General features: G+C 47.8%; 1 protein-coding gene and 1 long non-coding RNA gene across 2 annotated transcripts in view; one reads left to right on the forward strand and one right to left on the reverse strand.

Annotated features, from left to right (window-relative positions):
• The window catches only part of PSPH (phosphoserine phosphatase), a 28,027-nt gene extending 11,471 nt beyond the window's left edge, over positions 1-16,556 (forward strand). The window contains exons 2-6 of the mRNA XM_012449121.2: positions 1,696-1,854; positions 3,173-3,307; positions 5,537-5,682; positions 8,700-8,848; positions 16,127-16,556. Coding sequence (XP_012304544.1) covers positions 1,715-1,854; positions 3,173-3,307; positions 5,537-5,682; positions 8,700-8,848; positions 16,127-16,234 — 678 coding nt within the window. The 5' untranslated portion in view covers positions 1,696-1,714 and the 3' untranslated portion in view covers positions 16,235-16,556. The remainder of the gene's footprint in view (positions 1-1,695; positions 1,855-3,172; positions 3,308-5,536; positions 5,683-8,699; positions 8,849-16,126) is intronic.
• On the reverse strand, positions 1,420-21,651 carry LOC135274630 (uncharacterized). The gene is made up of 4 exons (XR_010342424.1): positions 17,365-21,651; positions 3,887-4,033; positions 2,048-2,158; positions 1,420-1,824 (listed from the first exon to the last, which is right to left on the reverse strand). It is a non-coding gene; the product is annotated as an uncharacterized LOC135274630 (long non-coding RNA).
• Positions 21,652-23,481: the final 1,830 nt, after the last annotated feature.

Genomic DNA, 23,481 nt, shown 5'->3' on the forward strand with positions numbered 1-23,481 from the left:
TGGACTCCCGATGCACTGCCAGGCCTCTGTGCCAAGCCCTGGGGTATCTTCTGGTAGGTTATGTGCTGCTTCCGCCTCCTTGTCTTCGCTCCCGCTCCTCCCTCTGCATCACGAACCTCTCTCCTTGTCGCCACCTCCCCCCGCTCCTCCCAGCACACGCCAAATCGATGCCCTGCCCTTCGACAACCCCCTTAGAGGGCCATTTACCTGTCAGAGTCAGCTCAAATACCTATACTTCCTTGAAGCCTTCTTTCTTTTCTTTTCTTTTTAGTTAGAGTCATTCAAGGTCTTGCTCTGTCACCCAGGCTGGAGTGCAGTGGCACAATCTTGGCTCACTGCAGCCTCCACCTCCTGAATTCAAGCAATTCTCCTGCCTCAGCCTCCTGAGTAGCTGGGACTAATGGCATGCACCGCCAGGCCCAGCTAATTTTTTCTATTATTATTTTTAGTAGAGATTCGGTCTCTCTCTGTTGCCCAGGCTGGTCTCAAACTCCTGGCCTCAAGCAATCCTCCTGCCTTAGCCTCCCAAAGTGCTGGGATTACAGTCACGAGCCACTGCGCCCAGCCTGAAGCCCTGTTTCACAGACAAGGCTAAACGTTTTTCCTGTGTGCCTTCTGCACATCTCCACTTCAAACCTTGCTTCCTTGCTACAGTTATTAGGTGAAAAATAATTGAATATTGGTTCAACATCAATGTTATATATACATATATATATGTGTGTGTGTGTGTGTTTTGAGATGCAGTCTTGCTCTGCCGCCCAGGCCGGAGTGCAGTGGGGTGATCTTGGCTCACTGCAGCCTGTGCCTCCTGGGTTCCAGCGATTCTCCAGCCTCAGCCTCTCAAGTAACTGGGATTACAGGCACCCGGCCTCAACATGAAATATATTTATTTATTTATTTATTTATTTATTTTTTGAGACGGAGTTTCACTCATTACCCAGGCTGGAGTGCAATGGCGCGATCTCGGCTCACCGCAACCTCCGCCTCCTGGGTTCAGGCAATTCTCTTGCCTCAGCCTCCTGAGTAGCTGGGATTACAGGCACGCGCCACCATGCCCAGCTAATTTTTTGTATTTTTTGAGACGGGGTTTCACCATGTTGACCAGGATGGTCTCGATCTCTTGACCTCGTGATCCGCCTGCCTCGGCCTCCCAAAGTGCTGGGATTACAGGCCTGAGCCACCGCGCCCGGCCCAACATCAAATATATTTAAAAGTTGGTACTAGCCAGGCGCGATGTCTCATGCCTCTAATCCCAACACTTTGGGAGGCTAAGGTGGATAGATTACCTGGGGTCAGGAGTTCAAGACCAGCCTGGCCAACATGGTGAAATCCCATCTCTACTAAAAATTTTTTTTAAATGAGCTGGGCATGGTGGCAGGTGCCTATAATCCCAGCTACTCAGGAGACGGAGGCACGAGAATCACTTGGACCCGGGAGGTGGACGTTGCAGTAAACCAAGATCGTACCACTGCCCTCCAGCCTGGGCAACAGAGTAAGACTGCATCTAAAAAAGAAAAAGAAAAAAGAAATTGGTGTAGTGTGGGAAGTTAAAAAAAAAAAGGAAAGAAAAAAAGAAAAATGAATGAATCCATGAGTACACTCTTATATGGGCTACACTGGCTTAGGACAGCAAGATGGGCTCTTTTCATAATTTCATTTAATGTCTTTAAATACATTTATCTTTTTTTCTTGTAGGAGGAAAATTCTTCCAAGGATGGTCTCCCACTCAGAGCTGAGGAAGCTTTTCTACTCAGCAGATGCAGTGTGTTTTGATGTCGACAGCACGGTCATCAGAGAAGAAGGAATTGATGAGCTGGCCAAAATCTGTGGCGTTGAGGACAAGGTGTCAGAAATGTAGGGACAGCATTTCTTCACTTTATAAAATGACAGAGACTGTCTAAAGAGTGGTTCTTTTGCATGAAGTGTTAGACCCTGGCTATGGAACGTGAGCACTAGGCGTTTTCTTTCGTCCCTTAGCGATTTTCATATAGTCATTCGTTTATATAAATATTTATGGTAAACAATTATGAATAAGACACGTTCCTACCTTGATCAGGAGGCTGACAACAGTCACTAACCAAAGAAGATGGCCTGTGGGGCGAGGCCCAAGTGTCCAGCGGATTCGTGTCACAGTTGGAAGAGTGGCCTCAGCAGTTCCCTGGAAAGGTTTACCGTCTCTTGGTGGACCCTGGGTCAGAGCCCCTTACTCCCTCTGCCCTCCCACCCTGCAGCTGGGCACCTGCTTCGTAGCCCCAGACCCCCAGTCATGCACCATGTCATTTTCTTTTTTTTTTCTCTTGAGACAGAGTCTTGCTCTGTCACCCAGGCTGGAGTGCAGTGGCACGATCTCAGCTCACTGCAACCGCTGCCTCCTGGATTCAAACAATTCTCCTGTCTCAGCCTCCTGAGTAGCTGGGACTACAGGCGTGCACTACCACGCCTGGCTAATTTTTGTACTTTTAGTAGAGACAGGGTTTCACCATGTTGGCCAGTCTGGTCTTGAATTCCTGACCTCATGATCCCCCTGCCTTGGCCTCCCACAGTGCTAAGATTACAAGCGGGAGCCACCGCGCCCAACCACCATTTCATTTTTAACTGCCTTTCATGCAAGAACATTTAGCCTTTGGTTTCTTTCTTGATTTATGACAGCTCACGGCTTTCAAGAAAATTACCTATGGATAGGCTGTGTGGTTTTTGTTTTGTTTTAGACGGAGTTCACTCTGTCATCCAGGCTGGGTTGCAGTGGCACGATCTCAGCTCCCTGCAACCTCCACCTCCCAGGTTCAAGCAATTCTCCTACCTCAGGCTCTTGAGTAGCTGGGATTACAGGCATGCACCACCATGCCCAACTAATATTTGCATTTTTAAGTAGAGATGGGGTTTTGCCACGTTGGCCAGGCTGGTCTCGAACTCCTGGCTTCAGGTGATCTGCCCGCCTCAGCTTCCCCAAGTGCTGGGATTATAGGTATGAGTCACTGCATCCGGCCTGTTATTGTTATTTTCAAGCAAACCTTCAAAAGTTTATTCCAAGGCCTTGCTCTCGTGACAGCAAAGGATATCTGTGGCACGTGGGGCTCTTGGTAGCATCTTGTTGTGCAGACCTGGGCAGTTAGGCGTGTCAACCTTGAGGAAGGCAGACCTGGCTGGCCTGACTGTTGGGTCTCCCTCCTAGGACGCGGCGAGCCATGGGCGGGGCAGTGCCTTTCAAAGATGCTCTCACGGAGCGCTTAGCCCTCATCCAGCCCTCCAGGGAGCAGGTGCAGAGACTCATAGCAGAGCAACCCCCACACCTGACCCCAGGCATAAGGTAAGAGGAGCCCTGGCTCCAGGTGTATTTCAGCATCAGTGTGGGGGGACATCCTCCCGAGGGCATCTGACTGTCGCTTTAGAGTTCCGTCTGGGTGTGTTATTTTCATTTTTATTATTTTTGTTTATTTTTAATTATTTATTTATAGATTACTCAGTCTCGGGTATGTTATTTTATTTAATTATTTCAGACAAAATCTTGCTCTGCTGCCCAGGCTGGAGTGCAGTGGTGTGACCTCAGCTCACTGCAACTTCTGCCTCCCAGGTTCACACAATTCTCCTGCCTCAGCCTCCCAAGTAGCTGGGATTACAGGCACCTACCACCACACCCTGCTAATTTTTGTATTTTTAGTAGAGACGGGTTTTACCATGTTGGCTAGGCTGGTCTTGAACTCTTGACCTCAAGTGATCCACCTGCCTCGGCCTCCAAAAGTACTGGGATTATAGGTGTGAGCCACCGCGCCTGGCCTATTATTTTTTTTTTAGAGTCAGAGTCTCATTCTTTGCCCAGGTTGGAGTACAGTGGTATAATGATGGCTCACTGCAGCCCCAAACGCCTGGGGTCAAGTGGCCCTCCTACCTTTGAGAGATGGGGTCTTGCTTTGTCACCCAGGCTGGAGTGCAGTGGCATGAACACAGCTCGCCGCAGCATCAACCTTCTAGGCTCAAGGGATCCTCCTGCCTCAGCTTCCTAAGTAGCTGGGACTACAGACATAGGCCACCATGCCTAATTAAAAAAAAAAAACGTATAGAGACAGCGTCTTACTGTGTTGCCCAGGCTGGTCTTGAATTTGTGGGCTCAAGTGATCAATTTTCTCACCTCAGCCTTCCAAAGTATTGACACTTTTTTTGGGGGGTAGGTGGAGTCTCACTCTGACACCCTGGCTGGAGTGCAGTGGCGAGATCTCAGCTCACTTCCAAGTAGCTGGGATTACAGGAGCCCACAACGACACCTGGCTAATTTTGTATTTTTAGTAGAGACGGGGTTTCTCCACATTGGTCAGGCTGGTCTCGAACTCCCAACCTCAGGTGATCCACTCACCTTGGCATCCCAAAGTTCTGGGATTACAGGCATGAGCCACCGTGCCCAGCCAAGTATTGAAATTATAGGTTTGAGCCACTATATCCAGCCTTTAAAATTTTTTTTGCAGAGATGAAGTCTTTTTTTTTTTTTTTTTTTGAGACAGAGTTTCACTCTTGTTACCCAGGCTGGAGTGCAATGGCGCGATCTCGGCTCACCGCAACCTCCGCCTCCTGGGTTCAGGCAACTCTCCTGTTTCAGCCTCCTAAGTAGCTGGGATTACAGGCACGTGCCACCATGCCCAGCTAATTTCTTGTATTTTTAGTAGACACGGGGTTTCACCATGTTGACCGGGATGGTCTCGATCTCTTGACCTCGTGATCCACCCGCCTTGGCCTCCCAAAGTGCTGGGATTACAGGCACGAGCCACCGCGCCTGGCCCCTTTTTTTTATTTATTTGAAACAGAGTCTTGCTCTGTCGTCCAGGCTGAACTGCAATGGCGCGATCTTGGCTCACTGAAACCTCTGCCTCCCGGGTTCAAGCAATTCTCCTGCCTCAGCCTCCCGAGTAGCTGGGATTACAGGCATGCACCACCACACCCAACTAATTTTTTTTGTATTTTTAGTAGAGACAGGGTTTCACCGTGTTAGCCAGGATGGTCTCGAACTCCTGACCTCGTGATCTGCCCACCTCAGCCTCCCAAAGTGCTGAGATTACAGGCGTGAGCCACTGTGGCCGGCCGAGATGAAGTCTTGCTGTTTTGCCTAGGTTGTTCTCAAGCTCCTGGCCTCAAGTGACTTTCTACCTTGGCCTCCCAAAGTGCTGGAATTAAAGGTGTGGCCATGTGGTCCTTCTGGCTCTTACACGTGGTCTTGTCTGTCGGGTTGTCTGGTTCTGTCCGTTTCTGCGTTTCCTCTTTCTCCTGGAAAAACCTAAGCTTTCCCTGTTTGTCTTCATGTTGTGTTTTTCTGGGTCCATGGGCAGAGCAGGGTTCTGGAGTAGTTTCCTAAAGCAGCCAAGCCCTACCCACTGATTTCTAAGTGCATTTAGAAAAACATATATAAAACATTAACTCACTAGGCAGCATACCTTGTCAGATACACCTCAGGCAAATGCGTCAGGAGAAGAAAATATATCCTAGTTTCATGTTTCCTTTTTTTCCCTTTTGTATTACTCAATGTTTGGTGTTTTGTATTTTATTTTTGCAGGGAGCTGGTAAGTCGCCTACAGGAGCGAAATGTTCAGGTTTTCCTAATATCTGGTGGCTTTAGGAGCATTGTAGAGCATGTTGCTTCAAAGCTCAGTATCCCAGCAACCAATGTGTTTGCCAATAGGCTGAAATTCTACTTCAACGGTAAGACTTTAAAGGTAACATCTGCCCTTTCTTACCAGTTCTATTATGCAGTATTCTGGGTAATGCCTGTTGGAATGCACTTAAATAGTCACATCAGAGCTACATATTGGGATGAACGGTTCTCTTAACCGATGTCTTTTGCCCTTTGGTGCCCTTTGCTCAGCAAAATAGACTTAGGCCATCATCTGTCCTAGCTTCAGTATCTATAACATCACTCGTCTGTATATAAATCCTGCATTTAGTAAGACATTAATTCCTACATAGCCTCTATGACTTACTTTGTTATATGTTATATTTCAACTTTATGGGAGCTCCTATGCATTTGAAGCAATTTAGACTCAAGAAGGAGACTTTTGTCTGCATGGTGGCTCATGCCTGTAATCCCAGCACTTTGGGAGGCTGAGGCAGGCGGATCACCTGAAGTCAGGAGTTCAAGACCAGCCTGGCCAACATGGTGAAACCCTGCCTCTACTAAAAATACAAAAATTAGGCCAGGTGCAGTGCTCACGCCTGTAATCCCAGTACTTTGGGAAACCAAGGTGGGCAGATCATGAGGTTAGGAGTTTGAGACCAGCCTGGCCAACATGGTGAAACCTTGTCTCTACTAAAAATACAAAAATGCAGTAGCTTTGAAGGTAAAAGAAAAAAAAAAGAAAAAAAAATACAAAAATGTGTTGGTGGGAGCCTGTAATCCCAGCTACTCAAGAGGCTGATGCAGGAGAATTGCTTGAACCTGGCAGGCGGAGGTTGCAGTGAGCCGAGATCGCGTCATTGCACTCCAGCCTGGGCAACAGAGAGAAATTCTGACTCAAAAAAAAAAAAATTAGCTGGGCATGGTGGCGTATGCCTGTAGTCTCAGCTACTTGGGAGTCTGGGGCTGAAGAATCACTTGAAGCCAGGAGGTAGGGGCTGCAGTGAGCCGAGATCACACCACTGCACTTCCAGCCTGGGTGGCAGAGGGAGACCCTGTCTTTAAAAAAAAAAAGGGAGATTTCAGAAGGAAGACTTTTGTTAACGGATTACTGAACTACAGCTGCCCTTGGGGAAGCCTGTCTCCTCTCTGGTCCGTAACAGTGCCACAGCTGTGATATCATCTCAGGTCTCCACTTATATCAAGGAGTGACAGATAGTGTTCTTCTTTTGTTTTCTTTTGTTTTGTTTGAGACAGGGTCTCAGTTCGTTGCTCCAGCTAGAGTTCGTGGCCTGATCTTGGCTCACTGCAGCCCCTACCTCCTGGCTTCAAGCGATTCTCCTGCCTCAGCCTCCCGAGTAGCTCGGATTACAGGCACCTGCCACTACGCCTGGCTAATCTTTTAATTTTTTTTAGTAGAGTCTGAGTTTTACCACATTGGTCAGGCTGTTCTCAAAGTTGTGACCTCAGGTGATCCACCTGCCTTGGCCTCCCAGAGTGCTGGGATTACAGGTGTGAGCCACTGCACCCAGCCAAGGGGGTTGATATACTAAAAACCAATTTTTTTTTTTTTTTTGAGATGGAGTTTTGCTCTTGTTGCCCCGGCTGCAGTGCAGTGGCACAATCTCAACGCAACCTCCACCTCCCAGGTTCAAGCAATTCCCAAGTGGCTGGGATTATAGGCATATGCCACCACACCTGCCTAATTTTTTTTGTATTTTCAGTAGAGACGGGGTTTCTCCATGTTGGTCAGGCTGGTCTCCGACTCCCAACCTCAGGTGATCTGCCCCCTCAGCCTCCCAAAGTACTGGGATTACAGGTGTGAGCTACTGCGCCTGGCCCAAATCTTTTAAAAATGTACATATATTAATAGAGCATTCTTGAATGGTCTAGAGATAGAGATCATTGGAAAAGAAGTCAAGAATGAGTGTGTGAGCATGAATTTCTGATGTTACAGAAAAATAAAAAAAATAAAAAATAAACAAAAAAAGAATGAATGTGGTAATTACTGTAAGAATAGAAATAATTGATCAAAAATAAGCTGGAATTTCCTCTTGGGTGACATTATATAGTAACATTTTAAATTTAACATATTAAGGTCACTCAAGGTGGCTTAGGAGTTTGACACCAGCCTAGCCAACGTGGCAAAACCCCGTCTTCAATAAAAATACAAAACACAGACAGCGTGGTGGCACGTGCCTGTAATCCCATCAACTCGGGAGGCTGAGACACAAGAATGTCTTGCACCCAGGAGGCAGAGGTTGCAGTGAGCCAGGATCACACCATTGCACTCCAGCCTGGGCGACATAGCAAGACCCCATTCCTTTTTTTTTGAGACAGAGTCTTGCTCTGTCACCCAGGCTGGAGTGCAATGGTGAGATCTCGGCTCACTGTAATTTCTGCCTCCTGGGTTCAAGCAATTCTCCTTCCTCAGCCTCCCAAGTAGCTGGGATTATAGGTGCCTGCCACCATGCCCGGCTAATTTGTGTATTTTTTTAGTAGAGATGGGGTTTCACCATGTTGGCCAGGCTGGTTTTGAACTCCTGACCTCAGGTGACCCGCCTGCCTTGACCTTCCAAAGTACAGGGATTACAGGTGTGAGCCACTGTGCCCAGCTAGCAAGACCCCATTTCTATAATCATAATCATAAAAGGAAATTTTAGGCCGGGCTCGGTGATCACAAGATCAGGAGATTGAGACCATCCTGACCAATGTGGTGAAACCCTGTCTCTACTAAAATACAAGAAACTAGCCGGGCGTGGTGGCACACGCCTATAGTCCCAGCTACTCAGGAGGCTGAGGCAGGGGAATTGCTCGAACCCAGGAAGAGGAGGTTGCAGTGAGCCTAGATCACGCCACTGCATTCCAACTTGGGCCACAGAGCAGCACTCTGTCTCAAAAAAAAAAAAAAAAAAAGGAAATTTTTAAAAAAGCAAAGCTTGTTTATTCCCAGGAACAGATGTGGCGCTCCAGGCTGTGTGACTGTACCGAGGGCCATTTTTTGCCTTCTCAGTGACATTTAAGTGAAGAAATCATCTATGCAGAAAGCTGTCACTGGTAAGACACTTTTGTGAGTCTTTAACCCTGTTTCTACTGCTCTTTTAAGGTGAATATGCAGGTTTTGATGAGACGCAGCCAACAGCCGAGTCTGGTGGAAAAGGAAAAGTGATTAAACTTTTAAAGGAAAGGTTTCATTTTAAGAAAATCATCATGGTTGGAGATGGAGCCACGGACATGGAAGCCTGTCCTCCTGCTGTATGTATTAAGGGTGCTAATTTTTTTTTTTCAGGTATTAAGGGTGCTAATTTTTTTTTTTTCAGGTATTAAGGGTGCTAATTTTTTTTTTTTCAGGTATTAAGGGTGCTAATTTTTTTTTTTCAGGTTGTACTTTTATCTCTCTATCTATCTATCTATTTTGAGATGGAGTTTTGCTCTTGTTGCTCAGGCTGAAGTGCAATGGTGCCATCTTGGCTCATGGCAACCTCCGCCTCCTGAGTTTTCAAGCAATTCTTGTGCCTCAGCCTCCCAAATAGTTTGGATTACAGGCACCCACCACCACGCCCAGCTAATTTTTGGATTTTTAGTAGAGACGGGGTTTCACCATGTTGGCCACGCTGCTCTCCAACTCTTGACCTCAGGCGATCCGCCCACCTCGGCCTCCCAAAGTGCTGGGATCACAGGCGTGAGCCGCCGCAGCCAACGTGCTTTTGTTTTAGACAGCTCATTTATCCTGTCATCCCAGCACTTCGGGAGGCCAAGGCAGGAAGATTGCTTGAACACAGAAGTTTGAGACCAACCTAGGCAACACAGTGAGACCCCATCTCCATAAAATAAATAAAGAAGATAAACTAAAAGAGCAGATTTAGAACTACATAAGATTTAAAACAGGAGTTAAAAACAACTCTCTTTACAAGATAAGAAATAATAAAAACAAATTCAGTCTTGTCACGTCAGCTGACTTTGTACAAACCCAAGAAAAGTTATGAATAAGGAACTAAAATCTTTTAAAACTTGTAACAATGCCTTATCCCTGCAGTATGACGACCACCTTTTAGCCTAGGTGTGTGCTCGATAGTTGGTTTCATTTCCCCAAATAATACCATCAACAACTCTTTTTTAAATTTTTTTTTTTTTGAGACGGAGTTTCGCTCTGGTTACCCAGGCTGGAGTGCAATGGCGCGATCTCGGCTCACCGCAACCTCCGCCTCCTGGGTTCAGGCAATTCTCCTGCCTCAGCCTCCTGAGTAGCTGGGATTATAGGCACGCGCCACCATGCCCAGCTAATTTTTTGTATTTTTAGTAGAGATGGGGTTTCACCATGTTGACCAGGATGGTCTCAATTTCTTGACCTCGTGATCCACCCGCCTCTGTCTCCCAAAGTGCTGGGATTACAGGCGTGAGCCACCGCGCCCGGCCCTCTTTTTTTAAAATTTAAGATGGAGTCTTGCTCTGTCACCCAGGCTGGAGTGTAGTGGTGTGATCTCAGCTCACTGCAACCTCTGTCACCTGGGTTCAAGTGATTCTTCTGCCTCAGCCTCCTGAGTAGCTGGGACTACAGGCACGTGCCACCATGCCTGGCTAATTTTTGTATTTTTAGTAGAGACAGGGTTTCACCATATTGGCCACGCTGCTCTCCAACTCCTGACCTCATGATCCGCCCGCCTCGGTCTCTCAAAGTGCTGGGATTACAGGTGTGAGTCACTGCACCCGGCCCTAACAACACTTATAACCAAGATTTTAATATCATTTTATACTTTATGTACTAGCTCCTCATACATTACCTCATTTAATCCTCAGAACAGCCCTTCGAAGTCAAATACTATGTTTTGTTTTGTTTTAGACAGAGTCTCACTCAGTCACCCAGGCTGAAGGGCAGTGGTGTGCTGTCAGCTCACTGCAACCTCCACCCCAGGTTCAAGTGATTCTCCCACCTTAGCCCCCCAAACAGCTGGGACCACAGACATGTGCCACCACACCCAGCTAAGACTTTGTATTTTTGGTAGAGACAGGGTTTCACCATGTTGCCCAGGCTGAGCTCAAGCAATCTGCCCCGCCTCAGCCTCCCGAAATGATGCTATCACAGGCGTGAACCACCTTCTTCTTCTGATAGGGGAACTGAGGCTTGCAGAGATTATATAATTTACTTGTAATGTATCAAGTCATTTTATTTTTATTTATTTATTTATTTATTTTTATTTTCTGGAGATAGGGTCTTGCTATGTTGCCCAGGCTGGAGTGCAGTGGTGTGATCATAGCTTATCACAGCCCTGAACTTCTGGGGTGAAACGATCCTCCCACCTCAGCCTCCTGGGTAGCTGGGATTACAGGTATGCGCCACTGCATCCGACAGCGTCACAGCATTTTATTCCTCTGCATCAACATCATTTTCTGAAACTAGTGGAGGTTTTATTTATTTATTTATTTTTTGAGACAGGGTCTCACTCTATCACCCAGGCGGGAGTACAGTGGCACAATCTCCGCTCATAGCAGCCCTGACCTCCCAGATGCACGTGATCTTCCCATCTCAGCCTCATTAGTAGCTGGGACCGCAGGCACATGCCACCACGCCCATTGTTTATTTTTTATAGAAATGAGGTCTCACTATATTGCCCAGGCTAATCTTGAACTCCTGATTCAAGTGATCCTCCTGCCTTGGCCTGCCAGAGTACTGGGATTATAAGTGTGAGCCAACATGCCTGGCCAGGGATTTTATTTCTAAGCATTTTAAAATCAATGCCGGAAGCAAATGCTATATAGCAAGTGTTGTAAATATCATATGTGTCAATTTCACAGAGCTTCGCCTTTATCATGTCATTCTAATGTAAGAAAAACCACACCAAAAATATAGTGTGGCCGGGCGTGGTGCTCACACCTGCAATCCCAGCACTTTGGGAGGCCGAGGCAGGCAAAGCACCTGAGGCCAGGAGTTTGACACCCACCTAGGCAACATGGTGAAACCCTGTCTCTACAAAAAATACTATATATGTATATATGCACAGAGAGAGGAGAGAGAGAGAGAGTTCAAGCAATTCTCATGCCTCAGCCTCCCGAGTAGCTGGGACCACAGGCGCCCACCATCACATCTGGCTAAAATTTTGTATTTTGTGTGTATATATATATATATAGAAAGAGAGAGAGAGAGAGAGAGAGAGAGAGAGAGAGAGAGAGAGAGAGGAGAGAGAGAGAGAGAGAGCCCGGTGAAGTTTTTACCGCCTGGTTTTCTGAGATCTAAAACTAGGGATTATCTAAAAAAAAAAAAAAAAAAGATAGGCTGGGCATAGTGGCTTACGCCTATAATCCTAGTACTTTGGGAGGCCAAGGCAGGTGGATCATGAGTTCAGGAGTTTGAGATTAGCCTGCCTGGCCAAGATGGTGAAACCCTGTCTCTACTAAAAATACAAAAATTAGCTGAGTGCGGTGGTGGGCACCTGTAATCCCAGCTACCAGGGAGGTTGAGGCAGGAGAATCGCTTGAACCTGGGAAGCAAAGGTTGCAGTGAGCCAAGATCGTGCCACTGCAGTCTAGGCTGGGTGACAGCAAGACTGCATCTCAAAAGAAAAATAAAAAACAAAAAAATAAAAAATAAATAAAAATGATAGTCTTTGTGAATGATGAATGAAAAAGGGTTAAAAGGAACCTTTTGGCTGGGCACGAAGGTGACTCATGCCTGTAATCCCAGCAGTTTGGGAGGCAGAGACAGGTGGATCACTTAAGGTCAGGAGTTCGAGACCAGCCTGGCCAACATGGTAAAACCCCATCTCTACTAAAAATACAAAAATTAGCCAGGTGTGGTGGTGGGTGCCTATAATCCCAGCTACTTGGGAGGCTGAGACAGGAGAATCCCTTGAACCTAGGAGGAGGGAGGCTGCAGTAAGCCGAGATCACACCACTATATTCCAGCCTGAACATGACAGAGCAAGACTCCATCTCAAAAAAAAAAAAAAAGGTTCCAGCCAGGTTGGTCTCAAACTCACTCCTGACCTCAGGTGATCTGCCCACCTCGGCCTCCCAAAATGCATGAGCCATTGAGCCCAGCCTTTGAATCTTTTTTTTTTGAGAGTCTCACTCTGTCAACCAGCTAGAGTAGACCAACTGCAACTTTCACTTCCTGGGTTTGAGCAATTCTCCTGCCTCAGCTTCCCAAGTAGCTGGGATTGCAGACACCTGCCACCACACCCAGCTAATTTTTTTTCTATTTTTAGTAGAGATGGGGTTTCACCATGTTGGCCAGGCTAGTATCAAACTCCCGACCTCTGGTGATCCACCTGCCTTGGCCTCCCAAAGTGTTGGGATTATAGGCATGAATCTTTTTATTGTTATCTTAGATAATTTGTAACCAATGTTGGGGTTGGCTAAGCAATGAACACTGGGCTAGTTTAATGAGGAATACATAAAAGTAAAATGAAGAATTTTCTCAGGGAGCTCCCAATCTACTAAAAATACAAAATTAGCCAGGCGTGGTGGCATATGCCTGTAATCCCAGCTACTCCAGAGGCCGAGGCAGGAGAATTGCTTAAACCCTCCGGGCGCAGTGGCTCACGCCTGTAATCCCAGCAGTTTGGGAGGCTGAGGCGGGCAGATCACCTGAAGTTAGGAGTTTGAGACCAGCCTGACCAATATGGTGAAACTCCATCTTTAATTTAAAATATATATATAAAAGAATTGCTTAAACCCAGGAGGCAGAGGTTGCAGTGAGCTGAGATTGCACCACTGCCCTCCAGCCTGGGCAACAAGAGTCAAACTCCATCTCAAAAAAAGAAAAAAAAGAAAGTACAAAATTCTGTTACTTGCTTTCCCTTCACTTTTTTTTTTTGAGATGGAGTCTCACTCTGTCGCCAGGCGCCAGGCTGGAGTGCAGTGGCGCAATCTCGGCTCACTGCAACCTCCGCCTCCCAGGTTCAAGCAATTCTCCTGCCTCAGCCTCCCGAGTAGCTGGGACTACAGGTGCACGCCACCACGCCCAGCTAATTTTTGTATTTTTAGTAGAGACGGGGTTTCACCATGTTGGCCAGGATGGCCTCGATCTCTTTACTTCGTGATCCACCCGCCTCGGCCTCCCAAAGTGCTGGGATTACAGGCGTGAGCCACTGCGCCCAGCTAATTGTTGTATTTTTAGTAGAGACGGGGTTTCACCATGTTGGCCAGGATGGCCTCGATCTCTTTACTTCGTGATCCACCTGCCTCGGCCTCCCAAAGTGCTGGGATTACAGGCGTGAGCCACCGCCCCCGGCCTGTACTTTCAAATGAGTAAGTGCTGTTTGTGTCCATATCCTGGCAGAAAAAAATAAAATACTATTTTGAAATATCATTCACAAAAAGAGGGTATCAGTTAGTACAACTGATGAAATAATAACGATAACCAGTTTTTATTTGTTCTTGTTGTTTTTCCCCTTTTTCTTTTTTTTGAGATGGAATCTCGCTCTGTCACCAGGCTGGACTGCAGTGGGGCGATCTCAGCTCACTACAACCTCCGCCTCCCGGGTTCAAGTGATTCTCCTGCCTCAGCCTCCCCAGTAGGTGGGATTACAGGCGCGCACCACCATGTCCAGCTAATTTTTGTACTTTTAGTAGAGACGCCTTGGCCTCTCAAAGTGCTGGGATTGTAGGCGTGAGCTGAGATCACACCACTGCACTCCAGCCTGGGCAACAGAGCAAGACCCTATCTCTAAAAAAAAGTTAGAGCACTGCAGACAGTTCTCCCTCACCCCAGAAGAGAAAATCCACCGCCATTTCTTGTGCACACCCTGCCACTCTTACATCTCGCTGGCAGGGTGGTGCCTGGTCTGGACCAGATCCCAGGTCCAGGGGATTTCCTCTACACCGCAGGCTTCTCTTTGACCTTCCCTTCTTTGAAATTACAGGGCATGGGTGTGATTATCATCCACTTTATTTTTATTTATTTATTTATTTTTGAGATGGGGTATTGCTCTGTTGCCCAGGCTGGAGTGCACTGGTGTGATCTCCACTCACCGCAACCTCTACCTCCCGGGTTCAAGCAATTCTCTTGCCTCAGCCTCCCGAGTAGCTGGGACCACAGGCACCCACCATCACACCTGGCTAAATTTTGTATTTTTAGTAGACACGGGTTTTCACCATGTTGGCCAGGCTGGTCTCGAACTCCTGAGCTCAGGTGATCCACCCACCTCGGCCTCCCAAAGTACTGGGATTACAGGCATGAACCTCTGCGCCTGGCCTGCCATCTAGTTTATTTATTTATTTATTTAATTTTTTTCAGACAGAATCTCATTCTGTCACGCAGGCTGGAGTGCAGTGGGGCGATCTCGGTTCACTGCAACTTCCACCTCCCAGGTTCAAGCGATTCTCCTACCTCAGCCACTTGAGTAGTGGGGATTACAGGCAGTTGCCACCACGCCCGGCTGTTTTTTGTATTTTTAGTAGAGACAGGGTTTCATCATGTTGGCCGGGCTGGTCTGGAACTCCTGACCTCAGAGGATCCTCCCACTTCAGCCTCCCAAAGCGCTGGTAATACAGGCATGAGCCACCACACCTGGCTCCTGCTATCTAGTTTAGAACTCAAACATTTACCTACCTATGTGATTTTTATTTTTTAATTTTTATTATTATTTTTTTTTTGAGGAAGACTTTCACTCTGTCTCCCAGACCGGAGTGTAGTGGCACGATCTCAGCTCATTGCAACCTCCGCCTCCCGTGTTCAAGTGATTTTTCTCCCCTAGCCTCCTGAGTAGCTGGGACTACAAGCATGCACCATGACGCCTGGCTAATTTTTGTATTTTTAGTAGAGATGGGGGTTCACCATATTGGCCAGGCTGGTCTCGAACTCCTCACCTCGTGATTTGCCTGCCTCAGCCTCTCAAAGTGCTGGGATTACAGGCGTGAGCCACTGCGCCTGGCCGATTTTTATTTTTGCAGGCATTTGTCTTGGTTATAAGAGGGCAGAGACCACATCTTATCATTCTCCCAAAGCCTCGACATTGTCCAGCTGAATGGGTCCCCTGCAGTGGTGCATGTGCTGATGCAGGAGAGTGCAGTGAGGGGTGAGAGGCAGCCAGGAGCCAAAGACGGGAGGAGGTGAGGAGGAAGGTGCTGGGCGCCCGGTGGAGGCACCATGGGGGCGGCCAGGCTGACCTCTCTGCAGGAACAGTTTACATTTGAAACACTTACTGGTCTCGATTGCTGCTTGCAACCTCGGTTTTCTGGTTTTCTAAAAATCATTTCTCTGCCCAGAACCGTGGCTCACCCCTGTAATCCCAGCACTTTGGGAGCCCAGAGTGGCCAAATCACCTGGTCAGGAGTTCAATACCAGCCTGGCCGACATGGTGAAACTCTGTCTCTACTAAAAACACAAAAATTAGCCAGGCATGGTGGCAGGCACCTGTCAGCTCAGCTACTTGGGAGGCTGAGGCAGGAGAATCGCTTGAACCCGGGAGGCGGCGGTTTCAGAGAGCAGAGATCATGCCACTGCACTCCAGCCTGGTCGACAGAGCAAGACTCAAACAAACAAACAAATAAATAAATACAAAAATCGTTTCTCTCTTTTTTCTTCTTCCTTAGGATGCCTTCATTGGGTTTGGAGGAAATGTGATCAGGCAGCACGTCAAGGAGAACGCCAAATGGTACATCACTGATTTTGCAGAGCTGCTGGGAGAACTGGAGGAATAACTTCCGCTGTTGTGCAGCTCCGAACAGCTTCAGACGGATTTTCAAACGCTATGCAGATTGATGCTGTTTGCTTACAACTGCCCGTTACAACTTGTTACAGAAGGTTGCTACGATGATCTGTACTTTCAAGTAAACTACAGTTAGGACTCCCAGAAGGCTGCTTTTTTTTTTTTTAACTGTAGTTCCAGTATTATATGATGATTATTACTTTCCTGGAGAGTTTTGTAATCCGAATTGTTTATGTGTGTTCCTAGCTATATTTCATACAAAGTGTTTTAAAGGTGGAGAGTCCATTAAACATCTTTACTCTGAGAAATACGGATTCGGCAGCCCTCAGTGAACACTGGTTTTCCCTCTAGTGTATCAGTAAGTTTCTCCACGTGTCAGAATGGATTTGTGGAATTCGCGGTTCTGCCTCTTGCGTATTGGAATTTCCAATATTTCAGGTACTGTGTTGAAGCATAAACAGTCCCCAGGCAAGACACAGGCTTAAGACCCCACTTTGCTTAGCGCTGGGCGCACTCTCCTCACCCCGTGAGCCCACTGTTGTTTCCTGAAGCCCTGGGACCTGGCGAACCCTGTTTTATCTGTTGGGATTTGTCATATATGAAATGTTACAAAGGTTTGCTTTTTTTCCTTCCTCCAATGTAACAGTGGAGTCTTAAACAAAAGTACCGATTATGATTAAAAAATGGATATTTGGGGGCCGGGCGCGGTGGCTCACGCCTGTAATCCCAGCACTTTGGGAGGCCGAGGCGGGTGGATCACGAGGTCAAGAGATTGAGACCATCCTGGTCAACATGGTGAAACCCCATCTCTACTAAAAATACAAAAAATTAGCTGGGCATGGTGGTGCGTGCCTGTAATCCCAGCTACTCAGGAGGCTGAGGCAGGAGAATTACTTGAACCCAGGAGGCGGAGGTTGTGGTGAGCCCAGATTGCACCATTGCACTCCAGCCTGGGTAACAAGAGCAAAACTCCGTCTCAAAAAAAAAAAAAAAATGGATATTTGGCCTCACTGGTAGGACAGTGTAAGAGGATCACTTGAGGCCAGGAGTTCAACCCTGTGCAGCACAACAAGACCCTGTCTCTACAAAAAATAAAACATTAGCTGGTGTGGTGGCACATACCTGTAGTCCCGGCTACTGGTGGGCTGAGATGAGAGGACCCCTTGAACTCAGAAGTTTGAGGCTGCAGTGAGCTGTGACTGCGATACTGCACTGCAGCCTGGGTGACAGAGTGAGACCCCGTCTCTTAAAAAAAAAAAAAAGGATATTTGAAAATTACATAAAGTAAAATAAAAACAAGTTTTACTAATCTAATCACAAAGAAAGGCCAGCATTTTCCCCTAAATGAATTAAATATTAATAACTCCTAACAGCCTACATAAACCATTTCTTTTTTACAGGTGACTTGGAAATACTTGAAAGCCAGGTTTATGTTTGTTTTGAGCAGAGCTAAGCAAGGGAAATTTCAGAACAGGCTTTGAATGTGTGAGATTTTTTACCCTCCCTGGAGGAAAAACAGGGCAGGAGCCGGGGAGCCATGGGGTTAGGAAGTAGACACTGTTGGATAATTCAGTAGAAAAAGCAGTAAGGTTTTAATATTGAAAATTAGTTGAAAAACTTATCATTTAACCAAATTTGGCCAAATAATCAAATAATTATTCGGCCACAGAAGCAAATCAGATGAATCAAATTTCCTTCCGAATCAGAGTTTCCGAAGGAGAGACATGAAATAGGTTTGGCAACATTTAAATGAGATCCCAAACAATGCAGCGTTGTTCCCCAGCTGTGAATAGCTCCTGGCCGCTCTCCTAGAAACTGTTTGGCGGTGTCTGCTCTTTTTGGTAGTGCCAAGCTCTGGGCAGGACCAGACATGCCAGCGCCTTGCAACGTGCTGCAAAGGGCCTCAGCCGGTGCACCGCCTGGTGCACGAGGCAGGAGCAGGCCGTAGGTGGGCGGGTGGGAGGACCGAGCCCCCAGTGGTTTTCACGGTCTGACCCTCACCGCTGCTACTGCCCCACGGGTTCATTCTTGCTCGGGACCCAGATAGAGCCGATTTCTCAAGACAGGAAAATTGCAATAGAGACAGAGCTTAATTCACGCAGAGCAGGCGGAACAGGAGGCCACAGCTTAATTCTTACATCAATCTCCCCAAAAATTTGGAGGCCAGACTTTTTCAAGGATGGTTTGGCAGTCCAGGGGATTTGCTTCTGGGTGGGGCCACAGAACTGTCCATGGGGTGCTCCAGGGGTGGGGGGCAGGTAGGTCATTCGGTCCAGGCGAAGCCACTGAGTGCCAGAAATGCAAACACCTGGGCTGGTTCGATGCTCGCACCTGTGATCCCAGCACTTTGGGAGGACGAGGCAGGCGGATCACCCGAGGTCAGGAGTTGGAGACCAGCCTGGCCAACATGGTGAAACCCCATCTCTACTAAAAATGCAAAACTTAGCCGGGCATGGTGGGGCACACCTGTAATCTCAGCTACTTGGATGGCTGAGGCAAGAGAATCGCTTGAATCCAGGAGGCAGAGGCTGCAGTGAGTGGAGATTACACTCCACTCACTCCATTACACTCCAGCCTGAGTGATAGAGTGAAACCCTGTCTCCAATAAAAAAAAAAAAAAAAAGGAAAAGAAACACAAAAACCCGAAAACACATCTCAAAAGGCCAGTCTTAGTTCTACAATTGTGATGTTACCTAAAGGAGGAACTGGAGGCGCTGCGAACCTTGTGCCAGCACTCCGGAACGGCGTTCATGGCTACCCCTTGGCAGAACTCGGGCTTCGTTCGTCCTCCTAGCCTGGTGGTCTCTCATTAGCTTTATGAAGGCCATTGAGTTTTGAAGAAGGGCTATTATCAGTTTGTTTGTTTTTGGGTTTTTTTTTTTTTGAGACCAAGTCTCACTCTGTTGCCCGGGCTGGAGTGCAGTGGCGCAATCTCGGCTCACTGCAACCTCTGCCTCCCGGGTTCAAGAGTCTCCTGCCTCAGCCTCCTGACTAGCTGGGATTATAGGCATGTGACACCACGCCTGGCTAATTTTTTTTGTATTTTTAGTAGAGACGGGGTTTCACCATGTCGGTCAGGCTTATCTCAAACTCCTAACCTCGTGATTCGCCCGCCTCAGCCTCCCAAAGTTGTGAGATTACAGGCGTGAGCCAACGTGCCTGGCCAGGTGACTGTCATTTAAACTATAAAGTCCCAGTTTAGCTTGGCCCAAACCCAGCTATGACTAAGGGCAATTTGAAGGCTAAAGGCAAGATGGGGGTGGTTAAATTACATCTCACTTGTATAATTTTTGCAAAGGTGGTTTCATTTTGTGTGTGTGCATGTGTGCTTTGGAGAGTTTTCTTTGAGACAGGGTCTCACTCTGTCACTCAGGCTGAAGTGCAGTGGCACAATCTCAGCTCACTGTAACCTCTACCTCCTGGGTTCCAACTTTTCTGTTCTGGTCCATCTTTCATAAGCATGCAAAGGTGGTTTCAGAGCCCATCCACGGGGCTGTGGCCTGAACACAAAGTGGACATGAATTTGGCTTAGAGGAATCTGATCCACTGAGAAATACTGATGCCCGCATGGAATCCTGTATAGGAGAAGCTGGGCCCACAGCCTGCCCAGCTCCCAGCAAACCGCCCAAAAGCTGCCCAGACAATCCCTGCTTTGTTGTGTTGGAGGAGTCAGTTTGAAATAAGGCAAGAATTGCCCCAACCCCTTCCACATTTTTTGAATTCTGCACTCTCTGGAAATAGCTATGGAAGAATTCTCCAGGAGTTACCCACATGCCCACACTTGGAGGGGTACAGAAAGGCCTGGCTGATGGTCCGGGCGACGCCATTGTTCATTCTGATTATGAACACTGCTTATGTCAACAGAAAGAGTTAAGAACTGGGATCATGAGGTCCCTTGGTGGTTCACGTCTCTAATCCCAGCACTCTGGGAGGCTGAGGCCGGCAGATCACCTGAGGTCGGGAGTTTGAGACCAGCCTGACCAACATGGAGAAACCCCGTCTCTACTAAAAATACAAAATTAGCTGGGCGTGGTGGCACGTGCCTGTAATCCCAGCTAATCGGGCGGCTGAGGCGGGAGAATTGCTTGAACCTGGGAGGTGGAGGTTGCGGTGAGCCGAGATTGCACTCTAGCCTGGGCAACAAGAGCGAAACTCCTCCGACTCAAAAAAAAAAAAAAAAAAGAATTGAGATCATGAAGCCAAGAGCAGAAATTTGTAAGGGTATTAAGTTGAAACAATAAAACTCCTTTAAAGCTTTTATATGCTTTAAAAAAAAAAGGCCTTATGCCCCCGCCCACTCCATTTTCTCCTGGTTTAACTGCTGCTTATTTTTACTTTAATTTTTTTGTAGAGACAGGGTCTCGTTCTGTCGCCCAGGCAGGAGTGCAGTGCCACCGTCATAGGTCACTGCAGCCTGGCACTCCTGAGCTCAGGTGGTCCTCCTGCTGTGGCCTCCTGAATAAGTGAGACCACAAGTGCACACCACCACACCTGGCTAATAATTCATTTTTTTCTGGAGATGGGGGTCTTGCTATGTTGTCCAGGCTGGTCTTGAACTCCTGGCCTCAAGCGATCCTCTGTTCTCAGTCTCCAAAAGTGTTGGAATTGTAAATGTGAGGCCAGGCCTAACTGCTGGTTTAATATTCTTCTTTCATTTCTCTCTCTTCTACCAGAGACAAGTGTGTTTCCATAGGACCTATGGAGGGCTGCTGGGGCTGCTGCTCCCAAGGGTGAGGGCAGGAGACGGCAGCAGATTCCAGACACTGGCCTCAGGAAGCGGTAACAGTGACCTGATGGCTTTTGCCTCTACAACCCTCAGAATCTTTATGAGCAGCTTCAGAAAATCTAACCATAATCAGAAGTCACACTGCTTATTTCCCCATTTTGCAAGGTGTTTTCACCTCTCCTCATGTGATTCTCACAGTCCTAAGGTCAGCAGTACAGAAACTGCTGTCCTTGGCTGGGCACGGTGGCTCACCCCTGTAATCCCAGGACTTTGGGAGGCCGAGGCGGACGGATCAGATATCAGGTGGTGAAGAGTGTCCTGGCCAACATGGTGAAACCTCGTCTCTACTAAAAATACAAAAAATATTAGCTGGGCGTTGTGGCAGGTGCCTGTAATCCCAGCTACTTGGGAGGCTAAGGCAGTAGAATTGCTTGAACCTGGGAGGTGGAGGTTGCAGTGAGCCGAGATTGTGCCACTGCACTCCGGCCATGGCCACAGTGTGAGACTGTCTAAAAAAAGAAAAGAAAATTAGCTGGGCATGGTGGCGGGCGCCTGTAGTCCCAGCTACTCGGGAGCCTGAGGCAGGAGAATCGTTTGAATCCAGGAGGCAGAGGTTGCCGTGAGCCGAGATTGTGCCACTGCACTCCAGCCTGGCAATAGAGTGAGACTCCATCTCAAAAAGAAAGAAAAGAAAAGAAAAGAAAAAAAAAAAACTGCTGTCCTCTCTTTTTTTGAGATGTAATCTTGCTCTGTTGCTCAGGCTGGAGTGCAATGGCATGATCTCGGCTCACTGCAACCTCTGCCTCGCAGGTTCAAGCAATTCTGCCTCAGCCTCCTGAACAGCTGGGATTACAGGCACCTGCCCCCACGCCTGGCTAATTTTTGTATTTTTTTGCAGAGACTGGGTTTCAGTATGTTGGCCAGGCTGGTCTCAAACTTCTGGCCTCAGGTGATCGGTCCGCCTTGGCCTCCCAGTGTGCTGGTATTATAGGTGTGAGCCACCTTGCCCGGCCCTGCTGTCTTCTTTAACAACTGGGAAACAGCCCCACCAGAGTTAATGACTGCTCTGAGATCATGTTCAGAGCTGGAACCCAAGGCAATGGTTTCCACATCATTTTTTTTTTGAGACAGAGTTTCACTCTTGTTGCCCAGTCTCGCGTACAATGGCTTGATCTCAGCTCACTGCATCCTCCACCTCCCAGGTTCAAGCCATTCTCCTGCCTCAGCCTCCCAAGTAGCTGGGATTACAGGCATGTGCCACCATGCCCAGCTAATTTTTTAATATTTTTAGTAGAGACGGGGTTTCTCCATGTTGGTCAGGCTGGTTTCGAATTCCTGACCTCAGGTGATCCGCCGACCTCGGCCTCCCAAAGTGCTGGGATTACAGGCGTGAGCCATCGCGCCCCGCCTAAGTTTTTTGTATTTTTAGTAGAAACGGGGTTTCACCATGTTGGCCAGACTGGTCTCAAACTCCTGACCTCAGGCGATCAGCCTGCCTTGGCCTCCCAATGCACTGGGATCACAGGCATGAGTCACTGCACCCAGCCAGCTCAGTCACTTGACACGGTTTCCAGTTCTATTCCCTGACCCCGCGGTTCCTCAGTGTGGGGGTCCAGAAGTCTGCCTTACACAACTGACCCCTGGTGGCCACCTTCCCGTGGGACAGTTTATGCAGCCTGTTCAGCTGGCCCCGCTGACCCTCACACCCCACACAGACTGTACTGTGCAATATGCTGCAGTGACCGCCATTCAGTTGCTGCGTGACCTCCTGGAATGCATGACTGCTTGCTTTATTTTTTGCTTATTTTTTGAGACAAGGTCTCACTCTCTTGCCCAGGCTGGGGTGCAGAGGTGCAGTCTCAGCATACCACAGCCTCGATCTCCCAGGATCAAGTGATTTTCCTACCTCAGCCTCTCAAGTAGCTGGGACTACAGGCGACCACCACCACATCTGGCTAATTTTTGTATTTTTAGTGGAGATGGGGGTTTCACCATGTTTGTCATGCTGCTTTCAAACTCCTGACTTCAGGTGATCCACCTGCCTCGGCCTCCCAAAGTGTTGTAATTGCAGTCGTGAGCCACCACACCCACCAGTTAAAATCTCCACGTGGAAACCTGCGCTGGGTAATGCCCAGGATCCCACTAAAGGCACTGGCCCCCAAGTCTCTTTCTGATCTCTTGTGTATGACCTCCAGGAGTGTTGTGTACCCCTAGGATCTTTAAGTGATAAACTTTTTTTTTTTTTTTTTGAAACAGGCTCTCACTTTGTCACCCAGGCTGGAGTGCAGTGGAATGAACACAGCCCATTGCAGCCTTGATGTCCCAGGCTCAAGTGATCCTCTTGCCTCAGCCTCTCAGGTAGCTGGGATCACAGACACACTCCATCAAACCTGGCTAATTTTAAAATTTTTTGTAGACACAGAGTCTACAGAAATTGCCCAGGGTGGTCTTGAACTCCTGGACTCAAGCGATCCTCCCACCTCAGCCTCCCAAAATGCTGGGACAGGCAGCAG

The sequence above is a fragment of the Aotus nancymaae genome, unplaced genomic scaffold (assembly GCF_030222135.1).
Source record: "Aotus nancymaae isolate 86718 unplaced genomic scaffold, 86718_ANA_hifiasm-v0.15.2.pri h1tg000012l, whole genome shotgun sequence".
NCBI lineage: Eukaryota > Metazoa > Chordata > Mammalia > Primates > Aotidae > Aotus > Aotus nancymaae.